Here is an 18,494-nt window from a genome sequence, read left to right as displayed (position 1 = left end):
TTCTAGGGCCTGCCGTGGCAGGTGGCAGGAGGTCATGGACCTGAACTCAGCTGGGCCCTCCGTGGCCACAGCTTGATTTCAGCCTCTCCCGACTAACCCTTTCTTGCCTGTGCTGCCTGCTTGGCAAGCACATGACTGGTGTGTCCCAGGCACAGCTGACAAGGCCGGGGTTATCCATTTCTGCTGAGCCATACAGCCGAATGGCAGTTCAAACTCACGAAGCATCTTCTGGTGACACAAAGTGAGAAATGTGAAAGTGAAGCCACGATAATGCTTCTAGGGAACATCCAGGGAGCATGTTATGGTCCCCAAAGCACTTTTACAGGCAGTATCCTGTGAGAAGGCTTGGAGGTATTTGCTATTCCCATTTTACAAAGGAGAAGATGGAGGCTCAGAAAGATGATAAGCCTGAGATCAGAGAGGTTAAGGGACTTAACCCCAAAGTCATATAATGCAAGGGCATGGCCAAATGAAGACACAGACCCACATCTCCTGGATCTGGATCCAGATCACTCACCTTGTACCAGATATAGGTACTCACGTTCAGTGCTCTAGTCAGTGGGACCAGGAGTTGTCAGAAAGTCTGTATTTCAAACCCTGCCTACTGCATGTGTAAACAGGATGCATGTAAAGGGTTACAGAGAGTTATTAGCAATGCCTCATAATCACCCTTATCCGGGACTGGGGCAGCTGTGGCCATTCCGTGATAAGGATAATCGTTTGCTCACAGCCATCCAGGGAGGTGCTGGCTGAGCTGGGGTTTGAGTCACAAGAAGTTTCTAGTCCGAGGGTTCCTTTGCCCAATTCTAAGTCTTCTCCATGTAGCTGGGGGCTTTCAGCCCGTCCGGCACGAACAGCCTGCAAGAGAAGATTCTGTTCTGTTAATCTGGCCACATACTGGCCCTTTGGTGGTTATTAAAGTATTTGTAAACAAAGGCACCAGCAAAGGAAATAGGACAAAACATCAACGATCTTTCCTTCTGGGTGCCAATATTATTCTTTGGACTTTTCTGTAGCTTCTGAAGTTTCCAAAAAAGGAATATATTACATATAATTGGGAAGAAAAAAGATTTAAACATAAAAGGCAAAAGAAAGAAAAGCTCCAAGCTCCTGTCTTGCCAGTGTAATCGGTACACATTCCTCACTTTGTAATCTACAGATTTTTCTAAAAAGGCATAGAATCTCCTAGACTGAGGTAAGAAAACTAAGGTCTGGATCCCCAGAAATTCCCCTCTCAAGGTGAGAGCTGATGGGGTGGGGTTGGACGGGGGTTGACCAGTGAGATGAAGCCCAAGAATCAGGTCCTGTCTCTTTCCTTCCCTTGACTGTCTTGCAGTAGAGAGGAAAGGGAGACAGGAGCCAGAAGCAGGGGCCTGATGGTGGCACCCATCCAGAATAGCAGCTGTAAGGGACAGGCGGGGTTCCTTTCATCCAGTCCTCTCTTCATCCAGCATAGCCAGAGTCCACTGAATGCCTGCGCTTAGAGGCTGTGTGCGGGTGGGGGCCAGGGGGAATGGGCCAGGGTTCTCTATCAGGTGCCCCCCTTTGTGGAGGAGACAGACCCAAAACACAGTGACACGGTGTGGCAAGAGCTATACTAGAGGTATAGAAAATACAGTTTCAACAGGCTTTAGGGAGCTCAGGTGCACGCGGAGTGGTCACTGTGTTCCAGGCATGCTGGACGGTGAAATTAACCAAAGGGACATACACAGATCCCTAGCTTCGTCAGCACCCGAGTGAATGCTTGGCTTTAAGCATGACTGACATCAGGCTTCTCCTGAGTCCGCATTCACATTCTTCCTATAGTAATTGAAACCCAATTCCTCTGATGGGCACCCTCCCAGTTACAATACATTACTGTGTAGTAACGGTTGGAAGAGGCCCCCGGGGTATTTGTTAAAACTACAGATCCCTCCCAGCCCTCCGCGGAAATTCAGATTCCATAAAGCTAGGGTGGTGTCAGGAGCGTGACAAGTGCCTGAGGGGGGTTCTAATGCAACTGGGTCCCTAACCAGTCACAGGTGAAGTGGGAAGAGCATCAAATGTGTAACTAAACTAGACTTCCAGTCAAGTTCTACTATATCCTAGGTGTGTGACTTTAGGAAGACGAATTAACCTAGCCCTAGGTTTTGTCATTGTGAAATGGAGATAATACATACCTACCTGGCGGAGTGTTATAAAGGGAACATGAGGAGGACAGGGGTGGGGGGGCAGTGAGCACTTACTGAGTTCCTAAAGTAGTCAGGTACTATGTACTAAATGTGTACATTTATATCCATCACACCATGTCATATGCACGGTGCTCTTTTAAGGTAGGCACCAGCCCCATTTTGCAGATGGGAAAACTGAGGTAAAGTAGTTTGGCCAAGATCAACCGGCAGGGCAGGGGTTTGAACCCAGATCTGCCCGACCTCAGAACCTCTGCCTTGAAGGGGAAATACAGATTTCCTCCTGTGATCAAATGAGCACGAACGCACTTTGTGTTTCATGAAGTGTTATGCTCGTTCATCATATTCTCTCAACTCCCGGAACTCTGGCCAATTATCCTCCAAAGCTTACTTGATCTTGCACTCTTTCCAAGAATTCCCCCCCACCCAGAAGTCTTCATTATTCTAATACAAAGGCCACATAGGATCAGAAGAGGCTGTTCAAGCCCAGGCTGAACAGCCCCTTTCTGAGGGATGTATTATTTTACAAGCTTCTGGAACCACCCCTGTCCTCAAGCTGCCACCAGGTCAAAAAAAAAGAAAAAAGAGAAAAGAGCACTGCCCAAAGGCTGTTGTTGGTCACGTCCCGGGGCACAAGCCTGAGCCAGACACAGCCAGTGAGCAGGCAAAAGCCAGGGAAAGGTGACAGAGAGGCTCCCTCAAGGCGGCTGAGCTTTTGGCAACAGAAACAGTTTCTAGGTCTGCACCAAGGGCCTGGCACTCAGGAGCCACGGCCCACAGCCGCTGGGCCAGCCGGAGCCCGCGGGCAGCTCAGGAGCCAGGGGAGAAGGAGAGTCCAAAGCCAGTCGGAAGTTCTGGCTTCTCTGCCTCCCGCACGGCTCCCCGCCCAGGGCAGGCGTGCCCACGAGCATGAGGGCCCGAGGAGGAGCGAACTCCTCTACCAGTGCTCGTTCTAATAGTGCTAGCTAGAACAGGACCGCAGAATGCTAGAGCAGGAGGGAGCCAAAGGGCGGATCACCCTTGTCTTTCAGTGAGGGAGGGACATATGTAGAGAGTGTGCCCATCAGTCAGCTCTCACAGGCCCCCGCCCGGCCCTCTCCAACCTACCCGCTCCTCAGCTCACACTCTGCTGGCAGCCCCCGTAGCCACTGCTGGCCACAGTCCACCGTACTCACCAGTTTGTGACCTTCCTAAGCCGCTGGGGCATGTCGGGGAGGGGGCACCCCCGCCTCATGCTCTAACTCTGGACTGTGACGGGGGAGGTGGGTTCCAGACGCTCCCCAGGCACAGCAAATATTCTCCTGAGGTGGGTTCTGAGTTCACCCCAGTGCCACAGGCTGCTGTGAGGTCCCCAGGCAGATGAGGCCCAAACCATCAGTTCTTCCTAAGGAGGCAGGCTCCAGGGTAATGGAGTGTGAAATGACTTTGGAGAGCAAAATGGCCTCAATCGTGCCTGGAAGGTGGGGCAGAGAATAGAGTGGCTTCGCTTCCTCTTGAAGGCACAGTGAGATTCTATAGATAGAAACTACAGGTGCTTGGGAGCCTTGGTTACACACACAAGCCCCAGTTCCGCAGGGCTCTTGTCCCCACAGCAGCTCTCCGTCACTCGTGGTCAGCCAGTGCTTCTGTCTGGTTCGTGAGCTTGCTTGGCATCAGGCGTGAAACTCCCACTCTATCAGTTTTCAATCCGGGAGGCCCAGAGCCCAGGAAAAGTCTAGAAGTCCCAACACTGGTGATCTATAGGTCTCCTCGGGGCTCTCTATGGATGCCAGGGTGCCTCAGCAGCACCCTTCATTCAATTGACAACTGTCCCGGCCGAAGCTGGTCTCCAGGCAATCTCTTCAGGAAGACATCCCTGCCTGGAACAGTTAGTGCTTCCTGTAGGTGCAAGTTCTGAAGGCAATGCAAGGAGCTCGTGGAAGAGCAGGAACACAGTCCCCGCAGGCATGTCTCCTCTCTGTCAGCTCCCTCACCCAGAGACACCCCAGCAGGGCGTGTTGGAGGAAGCCAGCCCTCCTGGAGTCTGGCTGGAGGCCCCGCTGCAGCCCAGAGTGAGTGGCACAGTTCTAGGACCGGCTGCTGGCCCAGTGAGGCCCCCGCTGGCCGTCCAGGGCAGTGGCTGGGAAGCTGGGGAAGGCCCCACACTGGCCAAGCTAAGATCGCCCTGCCTGGAAGGATCCCCGGCCTCCGTTTCAAACCCTGAAGTGCTTTGGCATTACCAGCTCCGGGAACCCAGACAAGCCATGTGATGAAGGAGATGCTAAGACTCCCCTACCAGCCCCACCGGGCTGTGCTTACATGTGAAAAACAGCACAGGCGTCAGGTGCAAGTAATCACCTGCAACGTGTGTGGGAGGCATGATTTGGTGACTAGCTCTGCTCCAGGCCCTGTTGGGGAGCAAAGAAGAATGATACAGGGCCTCGGCACTCAAGGATTCCTATAACAGTAGGAGTGATGAGTGTCATATGGGAAATAACAAAATGCTGAGCCCTGCAGCTCTGACCGTAAAGAAGGGATAAAGTGGAACTTAAAACCTCTGGAACCTCATGTCCTATACAAAGTGCCTTCTATATGTGTTATTCATTGAATTCTCAGAGCGGATATTATTACTATGCCCATTTCACAGATAAGGAAATTGAAGCTCAGACAGCTTGAGCAACTTGGCCAGAGTTGCACCACTAGTGAGTAGTAGTGAAGGACTTGGAACCCACGAGCCAAGACTCTGTTCATTCTACTCACTGCCTCTCCAAGGCCTGGAGGGTAGCACGGGTGAGAAAGTCAAGAATCGTTGCCCTAGGATTGTCCCAGCTGTAGAAAATCAAAACCTGGCTCTGAGGAGGTATCACCCATTGATTGATTGATTGATTGATTGATTCATTCATTCATTCATTCATTCAACAAATGGCTTTTGAGTGCCAGAGTTATGCACCAGGCACTGGGATGGGCCTGATGAACACAGTCTTCATTTTTCCTTGCTGTTTTACCAGCTGGTGGGGAGACAGATGAGTAAACAAACACAATCGATGCCTTGTGTAGGTGCCGTGGTAGGAGGCACTCAAGGTGAGGAATATCACCAGGCCTGCAGGGTTTAGGGGCAAACACTGGGCCTGAAGGATGATGGGAGGGGAAAGAGTGGTTTTAGGAGAGGGAATAAGGACCTAGCATGACTGCTGTGGAGGGGAAGAGGCTCAGAATGGGAGAGCTGAGGCTGGAGAAAGCAAGGGAGCCAGGAAGGCTGGTTGTACCTTTGAAAGGTTTGAAGAAGGGGAGAGACCTGTCCATCAGCCTCTTGAGTGTAGGGCCCAGCACAGACAGTGGGAGAGGAGGCAGGAAGGAGCCGGGGTGACTGTGAGTAGTGAGTATGCGAGTCTGGGCTTGTCCTTCCCAACATTCCTTTCTCAGGTGTACAGTTCCCAGGCCTACCTCGTGTCCAGGATGCAATCTTATCAGGTAGGGGAAGGTAATCAGCATCCCCTTTCCATATAGGGGTCGCATCACCTGCCCAGAGCCACTCATCTCCTTAGGGCTGATCTAAGACGGTGTCATAGTCCCTTGGTGCCACTGCAACAAAATACCACAGACTGGGTAGCTTATAAACAACAGACCTTGCAGTCTGGAGGCTGCAAGTCGAGGATCAGGGAGCCAGCAGGGTCTGGAGACGGCCCTCTTCTGGGTCACAGACTTCTCACCGAGTCCTCACGTGGTGGAAGAGGTGAGGGATCTCTCTGGACTCTCTCATAAGATCATCAATCCCATTCATGAGGGCTCACCCCTCATGACTTAAGCACATCCCAAAGGCCCCGCCTCCAAATACCATCACATTGGGCATGAGGATTTCAACATGTGAATTTTGATGTCATGCAAGCATTGAGACCAAAGCCAGCTAGAACCAGAGCCTCTTGGGACAGATCTGGGAATTGTTCAGAGTGCATCACTCTGTCCTTCCCAAAGGCCGGCCTCATGAGTAAAGATGCAGTCTGGCCTAGGACCTTTCAAGTTTGAAAACCCAAGACCTTATCATATACATAGAGCTTGACTCTTACCACAGAGGATGGACAGTCCCTGGCAGGACCTGAAGCGCCCCCTGCTCTCTGGGCTGGCTCTGAGGTCTGCTCGAACATTCCTTCCCAGCAGACAATGGCTCCAAGGAGAGCACAAGAGCCCCTCGGAGGAGCCCAGACAGACAGACATGTCATATTCTGCCCCAGGGGATGGAAGCCATGGTGCCCTTCAGGCCACCCACACCCCAGGCCAGCGGCATCCAAGAGAACTCATGTCCAGCTTGACATCTGCCCAAAGGCAGCAGTCGCGGGGAGTGTGTGGCGGCCTGTGAATGCAGCCTCCACTTGCCGGGAACGGTGGCCCACTGCCGCCAGAGTAGGGACCTTTGAGAAACACTTGAGTCAACAGCTCTGCCTGAAAATCAGTCCATGCACAGTTTGGTTTCTAAGGGTGTTTGAAAAAAAATGAAAAAAAATTTCCCAGACCCTGAAGTTGCCTCCAGCAGCACATTTCAACGACACCACTTGCTTTCTTCCCTAACAACGTTATTCTGGCTCTTTCTCAGAGGCCAAATCCAAGATCAAATAATGAATAATATTTTCCCAGGCTTCTAAGTGTGTTCCTACACAGTGCTGATTAAAACAATAATCTGGACCTTTCAGCTAAGTTATATAAAAGTCACCAGACAGCTTACAAAAACTATTTCTAAGGTTCAAGAATTAAGACTCGTGGAGAATAGAGCGCATGCTGTCCTTTCATGCACGGCTGAGAAAATAGCCCGGATTTTATACTCTGCCTCTCTTCAACATCATTCAGAGACTAATTGTAACTGTTGGGTTGGGGTGGCTTAGATACGAGCCTCAGAAATGGCGATTAAACAAAATGCCCTTGATCACCTTGGGATACTTTCTGTCTTCCTGGATTTGTGCTAATCCCAATGGTCCTCAATCCAGCTCAGTCATATCCCCTCTGGTTTGCCCTTGGTGCTTGGGTTTCTTCGGGGTGAGCTTTAGAGATAGATTTGCAAACCTCTGCCCCAAATATGCTTACAAGTGTGCATAGGGCCTTGTCTCATGCCACTGCCCCGTCTTGTTGTTTTCTCCAAATTAAGGGAACAGAAACTTTCAGGGGCAAAGGTGCAGGATCCTCCAGAAAATGAAGGACTAGAGAATATAAATGAAACAGATCACAGATAGGGCTGCTGGGACGTCTTGTGTGGACGGAGGAGGCTGTGTCTGACCCGCCAGGCGTGACCACTCATGTTAGGAAGCAGAGGCTGCTGTGGGTTAAGGCGGCATGTTCTGAAGAATTGCTTCTTGTGCTCCCAATAGTCATAGTCACATGCCTTTTGTATTTTTTCAAACTCCTTAAATCTTCAGGACATTTTAGACCCGTGGATAGCAGGCCCAAGAAAGCATTCGAGCACATCCCAATGGCAACTGGGAACGAAGGCATTCACTTCCCTGGAATGCCAAAGCATCAAGGAGTGTTCTAGACTGAGCAAGTGAACACAGAGCCAGTGGGCGAGGTGTGCTGAGGAAGGAAGCAAATTCTCCAAATCGCCACAAAAATGGCGCTTCTCCCAAAGGCTGCAAGGGCCATTGCCAAAGAACAAAATACAGTGAAACCTTGGTTTGCAGGTAAATTTTTCTGCAAGTGCTTTGCAAGACGGGCAAACATTTCTAATAAATTTTAACTTGATAAATGTGGGATGTCTTGCAACACTAGTCGTATGTGATGCCACAGGTCACATGATCACAATGGAGCCAATGGTTCTTGAAATTCGCTTTGATATACAAGTGCTTTAGATTACAAGCATTTCCGGAACGAATCATGCTCACAAACCAAGGTTATACTGTACTCTCTCCACCTCCCAGAGGTCTGAGCCCCTCTTTCTGTGGCCACTGCTCCTCCAACCTACCCCAGAAAGGCCTTTAACCTCCCAGACCACTCCGCTTCCTTCAGGATCTGCTCGGTTCCCAGTGCCACTCAAGTTACAGAATGCATCGCACAGGGGCGCCTGGGTGGCTCAGTCAGTTAAGCGTCCAACTCTTGATTTCAGCTCAGGTCATGATCTCACGGTTCGTGGCATCGAGCCCTGTGTTGGGCCCCACTCCACACTGACATCATGGAGCCTGCGTGGCTTCTTTCTCTCCCTCTCTCTTTGCCCCTTCCCCGCGTGGGCTCTCTTCTCTCAAAATAAATAAACTTAAAAAAAAAAAGAGCGCAGGGTGCCTGGGTGGCTCAGTCGGTTGGGCATCCGACTTCGGCTCAGGTCATGATCTCACGGTTTGTGAGTTCAAGCCCCACATCAAGCTCTGTGCTGATAGCTCAGAGCCTGGAGCCTGCTTCTGATCCTGTGTCTCCCCCTCTCTCTTCCCCTCCCCTGCTCATGCTCTGTCTCTCTCTCTCTCTCTGTCTCTCAAAAATAAATAAATGTTGAAAAAACAATTAAAAAGAAAAAGAACCCATCACACAGATGAGCCTCTGACCACCAGGATAGGTCCTCATCACCAATGCCTGCAACATCCACACTTACTGAAGGGAGAGTGATGAGCCATCCCTGTTTGCCGGGGAACAGGGAGGCTTCTGGGACATGGGACTCTGGCGACAAAAACCGGGAAGGCCCTGGGCAAATCAAGTCAGAATCATCACCCCAAATCTGTAGTTTTTTCTGTTTCTTTAATTGTGGTAAAATATAACATATAACATAAAATTACCATTTTAACCATTGCTTTATTTTTTAAAGATTAAAAAAAATTAATGTTTATTTATCTTTGAGAGAGAGAGCAGGTGGGGGAAGGGGCAGAGAGAGAGGGAGAGAGAATTGCAAGCAGGCCCCATGCTGTCAGCTCAGAGTCTGACATGGGGCTTGAACTCAGGAACCATGAGATCATGACCTGTGCGAAAGTCAGACACCCAACTGACTCAGCCACCCAGGCGCCCCCCTTTTAACCATTTTTAAGTGTACAACTCATTAGGGACATTCACATTGTTATGTGGTCATCAGCACCGTCCATCTCCAGAAGTGCTTCCTTCTCCCCCAACTGAAACTTTGTCCCCATTAAACATTAACTCCTCATTCTTGTATCCGCCCCCCCCCCCCCCCCAGCCCCTGGCAACCCCATTCTGCTTTCTATCTCTGTGAGTCTGACTACTTAGGTCTGTCATGTGAGTGGAATTGTAAAGTACTTGTCCTTTTGTGTCTGGCTTCTTTCACTTATATATCATCCTCAAGGTTCATTCATGCTGTAGCACGTGTCCAGATTTCATCTCTTGCTATGGCTGAATAATAGGCTGTCGTATGGACAGACCATATTTTGTTTATCTGCCCTCCCGTCGACGGACACACGGGTTGCTTCCCCTATTGTGAATAATGCTGCTATAGACACGAGTGTACGAGTATCTGTTCAATCCCTGCTTTCAATTCGTGTAGGGATATACCCACAAGATGCATTACTGGATCATGTGATAACTCCATGCTTACTTTTTGGAGGAACTGCCATATTGTTCTCCACATGAGTTTACTGCAGCCTTTGTTTTTATTCCACCCCTCCCAGAGGCAGGAGTCAGCCCCTCTTCCAACTCCCCTGAGACTTCGCTACAGAGACCTCACAGCAGAGCCCTCTCACATTGGGTACTTCTGTGAATTTCCTCGGCTGGCCATCCTACATTCATTGGCTATTGCAGCAGGGCCACCGATTGTCCACCAGCTCCTTCGTGAGCTTCCTCACCCGGTAGGGACACAACATTTTACCACAATGTGCTGACATTTCTCCCCCTTTCACCAAGTACTATGCCCTAATTACAGGATTACTGGAATTGTAGGCGCTCCTCTGAAAATCCAGCAAATGCCTTTATTCTGCAGGAACAACAGGCCACCCTGGGAAGGGGGATTGGAAATCAGCACGTCCTACAGTTGAGTCTTTGCCAGGGAGAGCATTAAACTCACACTGATAGTTGAGTCACAAGGACCAGGTTTTAGGGCCAGTGTCTCAGTCTCTTTAATAAAGTCTTAAAAGTGGGAAGTTCTGGCCAGTTTCCACATTCTACACTTTGGCCTGGAGAGAAAGAGCTTAAACGGTGAACCTCTTACCTTTGTTTGACTGGCACTATTCAGCTTACTTGGCATATCCCTTATTATCTAATATGCTTCTCATAGTCCTTGAAATAGGCATTATCGCTTTTCTCTAGATGAAGAGACAGAAGTTCAAGGAGAGTTAGTGATTCGCCCAAACCCACACAACTAGTGAGGAGGGGGTTCCACTGGAATCCAGATTCGAACCCCAGATTCTAACCCTTCTACTGCCTCTGGGACCCAGACCACCTCCAGGTAAATGGGAACCATGGGGAGGTCACCAGCTCTGGGCTCTGATGGGCCCCTGGGTGATCCGAGTGCACCTTGCCCAGCCTGGCTGATCCTGAACAGTCCCTTAACTTCCCTGAGTTGGGTTTCCTCGTCCGTGAAACAGATCGAAATACCTATCATCTAGAGCTGTGAGCATATGCAGTGAAATAATCTATATGACCTGCACCTAACAGTATGTGGCAGGAGATGGGGGATGATGTCACTGTTGCCCACGTGCATCTGTGGCAGACAGGAAAGAAAAAGGAAGGAGGGCCTTCATCCCCAGCCCAGACCCTGCTCTGTAACCATGTCACAGTTCTCGTTCGGCACCCTCCTCAGGATATGCCATTCTCCTGATGTTCCCTAAACATTTCTGAGAAAGTTTCATTTATTAGAAAGCCTCTTAGCCGTGTGAACCTTGAGGACATTATGCTAAGTGAAATAAGCCAGTCACAAGAGGACAAATTCTGTATGATTCCACTTACATAAGGTACATCGAGCAGTCAAATTCATAGAGACAGAAAGTAGAGTGGGGGTGGGGAGTGGGGTGGGATGTTAGTGTTTAATGGGGACAGAGTTTCAGTTTTACAAGATGAAGAGGTCTCAAGATGGTGGTGATGGCCACAGGTCAATGGGAATGTGCCTGCTGCTACTGAGCTGCACACTTCAAAGTGATTAAGATGGTGAACACTTTGTTATGCGTATTTTATTACGATGAAAAAAATTTCAGGGGGCAAAAATCCTTTTAGCCCTGCACATTTTGCTTAGGTTTTTTTTTTTTTTTTTTTTTTCAGCCATGGGAGCTCGTTTCTGTATGGATTTGGTCTGATTCCCAACGGAGTTCCCTCTTCAGTGGGGCCTCAAATTGATGTTTAAGGCACAGAGTCACCCTTGGAAAATCCCTTAGTGCGAATAGGGCCAACACCGTCGATTTTCCCTGTGGTGTTGGAACAAACACTGGTTCTCTGTGCCTCAGATGCAGTAGCTGATTTACATGCAGGGGTCATAACAAAACATATACTCTGAGCGACTCCTAAAGCAGGTACTCACACTAAGGCACCCTCAGAACCAGGGACCGCTGGGGAAACAGCAGGTTCCCAGTCCCCCTCGTGTTCCTTTGGGCACAACGATGGCCAGAATCCTCAGCCCTGTTGAAAGTGTGGTTTTATTTCTCTTCTTTACTTTATGCGGAGTTGAATGAATCCAAGCTAAATAAGTCTGTGAAGTGACTCCACCAAGGTGGACTTTGTCCAGTCAAAGGGAACGGGACATGTGCCTTCCTGTCACTCCTTTTTTCCAGCTGACTCTGATGGGATTTCAGTCCTAAATTGTTCTCTGACCTTTGACTGGATCAATTGGCCATAGAAAAGTAGACCTTTTCCTCTACCAGGCACCCCTGCGGGCTGCATCTCACAGATACTCCCGGACACCTGCTCAAGCCTGAAATTCTCCAACTTTAAAGGATCTTTTCTTTTCTTTTTTTTTTTTTTAATTTTTTTTTAACGTTTATTTATTTTTGAGACAGAGAGAGACAGAGCATGAAGGGGGGAGGGGCAGAGAGAGGAGACACAGAATCGGAAGCAGGCTCCAGGCTCTGAGCCATCAGCCCAGAGCCTGATGTGGGGCTCGAACTCACGGACCACAAGATCGTGACCTGAGCTGAAGTCGGATGCTTAACCGACTGCGCCACCCAGGCGCCCCTAAAGGATCTTTTCAGACCTAAGATCCAACTCCTGGTGACAAAGTTCAAACCTAAAATATGAAGTTCCTATCTTTTCAAAGAGCTCTATCTCCAAATTACAGAATACCCCCAAGGAGAAATGGGGGCGGGGTTCAATCAAGACCCCAGAAGCAATGAGAGTGAGCTGACACTATCTTTCAGACAAACTTGACCACCATCTGCTTCAGAAGGGTTTTACACAACACCTGGCCCCGTTCCAGGCATGACTAAGGGCTGCATAACAAATGAATGAATGACCAACTGCCCTGTGATGAGCCTGCCATCATTAGTTTGGTGCTCTTCTAAATCAGTAGAATTTCTGGTTGGCAATAAATTTGGGTTTTTATGTCCAAGGATTGAGAGGTTAGCTAGTAGACTGGGGGCTATGAACTTTAATACCAATTTCGCCATTAAAAACTTTGCTGATCCCCATGCAAGACTTTTTATCCTGATTTTTCTCATCTACGAAATGGAGAGAAAGGGGATCCATAGAAGTACATTAAAAATGAAAGAGAGCCAAAAAAAAAAAAAAAAAAAAAAGAACAATAAAATGCTTACTGGCAAAGTCACTTACTTTTCCACCAGGGAGGACACTGGGTTCCAAACCTTAACAGGGGACAAGTGCAAACAGTTGTGTTCACTTGCATAACAACGGAAAGGTTCCCTCTGGGATCTCATGGTTGATTTCTCCAAATCAGTTTGGTTCCAAGCACCAGGCAAAAGGCATAGCTGAGCTTGAAGACACAAAAGTACTAAAACAAGAACCACTTGCAATTATAGGCAGAGTAAACAGCGAGAAGGAATCAACTATCATGTCATGTGGGAACAGCTGATAACCTGTCCCAGGGTTGTTAATGGAAAGTGCTCTGTGCTGGGAGCCTGAGGATGTCCTGTGAGCTCCAGCCCCCATCTCTGCCATGGCATAACTGTGACTGAGCAACTCACTGACACCCTTCCAGACTTGTAAAATGCTCATCCAAACTGCCAGGCTGATCCCTCAGGGCTGGCTGTACTGTCCTGACAAAGTCAGCACGTGAATGGATTTTGGAAACCGTAAGGGTGTTAGACCAGAAATCATGAGCCTTTTATTAGTTCACTGAGCACAGACCTAGCTCCATATCAACAATACCTGAAAAGGCAGAACTTCCTTGTCATTAGTTTGGGTTCTGGAGTCTGATTGTTTGGGTTTCTCATCTCAGCTCTGCCATTTATGACCTTTGTGATCACATAATAACTGACTCTGTGAGCTTCTGCCTCTTCATTTCTAAATTGCGGATGATGATGGTGATATTGCTTAGCAGAGTTGTAGTAAAGATTAACTGTAGCGTGTTAATATACTTTTTATGGACTAAATCTTTGGGCCCACCCCCCCCCCCCAGATTCATATGTTGAAGCCCTTACCCGCTGTGTGATGGTATTTGGAGATGGGCCTTTAGGAGATGGTTAGATTTGAGGGCATAAAAGTAGGGCCCCCTATCATGAGATTAATGTCCTTATAAAAAGAGAGAGCAGAGGGGCACCTGGGTGGCTCAGTCGGTTGAGCGTCTGACTTCGGCTCAGGTCATGATCTCGCAGTTTGTGGGTTCAAGCCCCACCTCAGGCTCTGTGCTGACAGCTCACAGCCTGGAGTCTGCTTCAGATTCTGTGTCTCCCTCTCTCTCTGCCCATCCCCCACTCACACTCTGTCTCTCTCCTTGAAAAATAGATAAACATTAAAAAAAGAGAGAGAGAGAGCAGAGCCTTCTATCTCCATCATGTGAGCATATTGCAAGAAGGTGACTGTCTGCAAGCTGTGCAGGAGGCCCTCAGTAATAACGGAATCAGCCCACCTCTTGATCTTGGACTTCCAGACCTCCAGAACTATGAAAAATAAACATCTATTGGTTAAGCCTTCCAGGAGATGGTAATTTGTAGAGCAGCCTGAGCAGACTAATCCATACCTGAAGAGCTTAGAACAATGTGGTTCATAGTAAGACATTCAACAAACATTAGCATGTTTTTGTTTGGCTTTTTTTGAAACTTTGTTAAGAAACACTGCAGGCATTGTAAATTGTTTACAGGTTTGCAGAATAATATAACAGTATACCCACCACCGGACATGAGGTATAGAACATTACCAACACAGCTGAAGCCCCCATCTGCCTTTCCCCATCACATTCCTTCCTTCCCACCCAGAGGTAACCATGCTCCTGAATTTGGTATTTGTCACTCCCATGCATTCCATTATACTCTTACTCCATCCGTACGTACCTGTAAACAATGAGACTGCACTTTAAGCCAGGACTGACATGCATCTATTCCAGGATTTAGACATTGAATCTAGCCTAACACAAAGTACTGTTTGGGAAACCCATCTGTCCCCATTTGTCATCTTGCTATGTATGTCTTTTTACCTCCCAGAGCAGGGAACGTGCTAATATCTCCAGGTAGACCAACTGATGATGCAAGCTATTAATTAGGTCTCCTATCACTGGGTCTGTGTTTGTCAGAGACTGTGGAGCTGTAACCCCCAGCCCAGATCTCTGCTGATGCTCCCTTCCTCCCTTCCAGATGGAGATGCGGCTGCAGGACCAGCAGCTGGCCAGACAGCTCATGCGCCTGCGCAGTGACATCAACAAGCTGAAGATCGAGCAGACCTGTGACCTGCACAGGAGGATGCTCAACGATGCCACCTATGAGCTGGAGGAACGGGACGAGCTGTCTGATCTCTTCTGTGACTCCCCGCTCGCCTCCTCCTTCAGTCTCTCCACACCACTCAAGCTCATTGGAGTCACCAAGATGAACATCAACTCCCGGAGGTTCTCTCTGTGCTGAGAAGCCCTAGAAGGGGGCAGAGGAGCTAGGAGAGAGTGTTCGGGAGGTGGGGAGGGGACACGGGAAAGGAGTTGAGGCTGAGTCACCCTGAGTGGGTCTCCCCAGAGAAAGGGCTTCCCTGTGACTGGTGAACCGTGGACCCCCAAACTCCTGGCAGGTGCTCTCTCAGGGGTCCCAGCTTGCTGTGGAACCCAACAACCCTTGACTGTCTGTGACCCCGGTGTTCATCTCCATCCAGATGTTCAGTGAGACCTGGCTCCCAGGATAATATGTCTCCATCCTCCCCTCACTGACCTACATTCTTGTCTCCCAGAATCACTGGTGCTATGATCTGGGATCCCAGAGGGGACCCCCAAAAGCTGTGATTCTTGCCAAAAGCTTCACCAAGAGCACTGGGCATCCAGGGAGGAGATGAGTAGGTATGTCAGATGAGCCCATCTCCTGTTGCCGTCTTCTAAGTACTGGCTCAAATTCACCCTAAATAGGTGACTCAGCAGCCCTGACAGGGACCCACCAGGAAGGGGAAACCAGAAGGAATGAAGAAGTGGAGCTTGGGAACCCAGGCCCCACAGCTGCAGCCAGTGCCTCCGGTGAGTGGCTGGGCCAGGCTGCTGTCGGTCTTAGACCTCGGCCCTACCAGTGCCATGTAACTTGTTTCTAGCGTGTGCCAGGACACGCCCGTGCAGCTTGAGGGGGGCAAGCACAGATGCCCTCTGTTGCCTGCCCTGGCCACACACACCAATCCCAGTCTCCAAAGAGCCCTGTTGCCGCCACCCTGCTCCTCCAGGGGCGTGGCTAAATGGACTAGGCAAGTCTGTCAGCAGATTTCCCACAACCCGAATTCTCCTGGTGGTGTCACCTCTATGTCCTTCTTGCCCTCCCCAGAAAGACTGGAGGGACCTCAGAAGCTTGCCCTGAGCCTCCTCTGAGATTCTGTGCCTGATTTAAATAACTAATTTTAATTGAATCAGACTGTTACTAATCTGTTGCTAACTTGTTAATAACTGTTTGATTTTTGTCCAAATGGTGATGCCAGTTGGGTAGGTCAAGTCCAGAAGTTAAGGATTTGACTTTAAAAGGTTCTCCCTAACAACAAGCATGACAATCAGAAAGGTGAGGACTAAGACCTCAACAGGGTAGGAAAGCGAACCTGGTAGAATGCCACGTGGCACGTGTTCTCCCACCAGCGGGGTGGGGGGAGGGGAGGGTTGGCTTTTGACATCATCTGGTCACGCCTTCTTGTTCATAAAGGAGTACAGTGAAGCCAGGAAAGGCAGATGACTTCCCTTAGGTTACACAGCAATTTAGTGGCTATAGAATATAGACAGGTTTAATCATTATTAATAATGCCTAGACAGATCATTTATTAATGAACTTGAACCCCAAAGATGGTCCTAATGCTTTGCCAAACCCGCAAACTGCCAACCCCTCTCCTCTCCACCTCCTTCAGCCCCCATATGTAGCTCTCACTTTGCCATTCAGAATATTTGGGTCAAACTCAGAGCAATGGCTGGAAAGTGGACCCACAGAACACATATTACCAATCACAATTCCGTAGTTGAAGTAAAGTGTTCTTTCATGTTTCATCTTCCTGTATAGTCTCATCAGGGCCCATGCACACTTATACACATGAGCGTGCACACACACACACACCCTGACCCACATGAAGAAGGTTGTTTTTCTTTTGTGGACGGGCAGTGAGAGGATGTAAATGAATGTTCCCTAATTAGGAAAGAACATGGTCACTTTCTTGTGATTTCAAAGAGCCAGAGGATTTATACTTCCTTCGAAGAAGGTATATCAACATAGCTAAGATTTGTTTTCAGCCTGACTCTCTAAGCAGTGAGGGAAGTCTGAGGACCAGAGGATTGGTCCACAGAAAAGACCTCAGTGGAATGCCTGGCCCTTTAGACCAGCTCCCCTCAGGCAGGAAAGGAGGGAGATTTTCTCTACCCCACACTGTCTCTCCTCAGGGATTATGTACAAACACTGCCAAGCCCTCCAGAGGCATTCCTTCCAGGCTTCTCTGAGATGAGTCCTGGGGATGGTGGGGTAGTGGGCTGGCCTACACCCCACTCACCACTCACTCTGGAAGGGCACACAGGTACACATACTCAAACTACGCAGGAAAGCCCGTTCCATATTCAGCAAATAATGCCAAATTGCTTTTTTCTTTCTAGAAATCCGTCATTACAGTAATTGAAAAAAATTGGACTCAACTAAAGCCGAGTGATTTTGTTGATTTTGTCAACCCAATTGAATCGGCGTCAACTGGGCAATTTAGTTGTTCGGTTAACCTAATGGTCCCTTCCTTGCTTTGTTCTCTGAGAGGAAACCGAGATCAAGGCATACTTTTTTGAATAGGTCTCAGCTCTTTTGCTTAGTTCACCCCAAGAGAATTTTATTTTGGAATAAGGACGGACGAGAAAGAGGAGGGGACCAGAGAGAAAGAGTGGAGGGGGAGAGACCAGGTACGTCTCCTTATTCATTATCCAATGTCTGTTAGCTCCCTTATTTTCACAGGGAACACAAATAACTCAACAAGTCAGTTCAGTTTTGTGAAAAGCCTGCCTTGTGGGGGGCCAAGAGATGTCTGTGAATCAGCTGCAGGCCCTGTGTCGCCAGCACCCTAGGACAATGCTCTGGCTTACCGTGTGTATACAATACTGTTTGCAGTTTCATTCATTATCTGCCCATCTCTCTGTCGTCCCCGAGGACCCTGGGTGTAAAACGTGCGGTTTCCATTGACACTACTGTGCACGGCACTGTGTGATGCCTTCATGGACTCAGCAGAGATCACAGAGGCCTGGAGAGCCTGGGTAGGCTTGAGCTGGCCTGATCCAGCCCCAGACCTCCTCCCTGTAGCAATACCAAGTGCTATTACATAATCAATGGACAATTTATAATCTTATTTTTTATGATTATTTGTTTCTATATTGCTGTTAGAAGAAGTGAAATAAAAATATTTCAAAAGAGGATACTATGTAAGGAGAAGAAATTTTCTTTCTTTTACCTTGTTCCTTTTATAGCAGACACACAAAGAAAGAGAAAGAGAGAAAGGGAAGGGACAGAGGGAGAGAGGGTAGTAGGGTGGGAGGAGAGGAAGGGAGGAAGGAAGGAAGGAAGGAAGGAAGGAAGGAAGGAAGGAAAGAAGGAAGGGAGAGAGGGAGGGAGGGAAGAAGGAACGGTGGGTGGGTGGATGGATTTGGGATTTACTTTGGTACACACTTTGGGATTTACTTTGGAGGTAAAGCCAACCAGACACACTGATAGCTTGGATGCGGCGAGTGAAGGAAACAGAGGAATTAAGAACAGCTCTCTGGCTGGCAGCTGGATGGAGGGGGTGCCATTTACTGAGATGTAGAACACTTTGAGAGGCGCATGATTGGGGCAGAGGAGCGGCCCCAGTAGTTAGGTCCCAGCCATGGTACATTTAAACACC

General features: G+C 48.8%; 1 protein-coding gene across 2 annotated transcripts in view; it reads left to right on the top strand.

Moving 5' to 3' along the window:
- The window catches only part of FAM167A (family with sequence similarity 167 member A), a 43,320-nt gene extending 25,285 nt beyond the window's left edge, over positions 1–18,035 (top strand). For both annotated transcript variants that reach the window (XM_086703822.1, XM_025922384.2), the window contains one exon: positions 14,789–18,035. In XM_086703822.1, coding sequence (XP_086559948.1) covers positions 14,789–15,052 — 264 coding nt within the window. In that variant the 3' untranslated portion in view covers positions 15,053–18,035. The remainder of the gene's footprint in view (positions 1–14,788) is intronic.
- Positions 18,036–18,494: the final 459 nt, after the last annotated feature.

Source organism: Puma concolor, chromosome B1 (genome assembly GCF_028749965.1).
Source record: "Puma concolor isolate L17-30 chromosome B1, mPumCon1.1.hap2, whole genome shotgun sequence".
NCBI classification, from domain to species: Eukaryota; Metazoa; Chordata; class Mammalia; order Carnivora; family Felidae; genus Puma; species Puma concolor.
The sequence above is the reverse complement of the archived record's forward strand: the minus strand, read 5'-3'. Positions and strand labels throughout refer to the sequence as shown.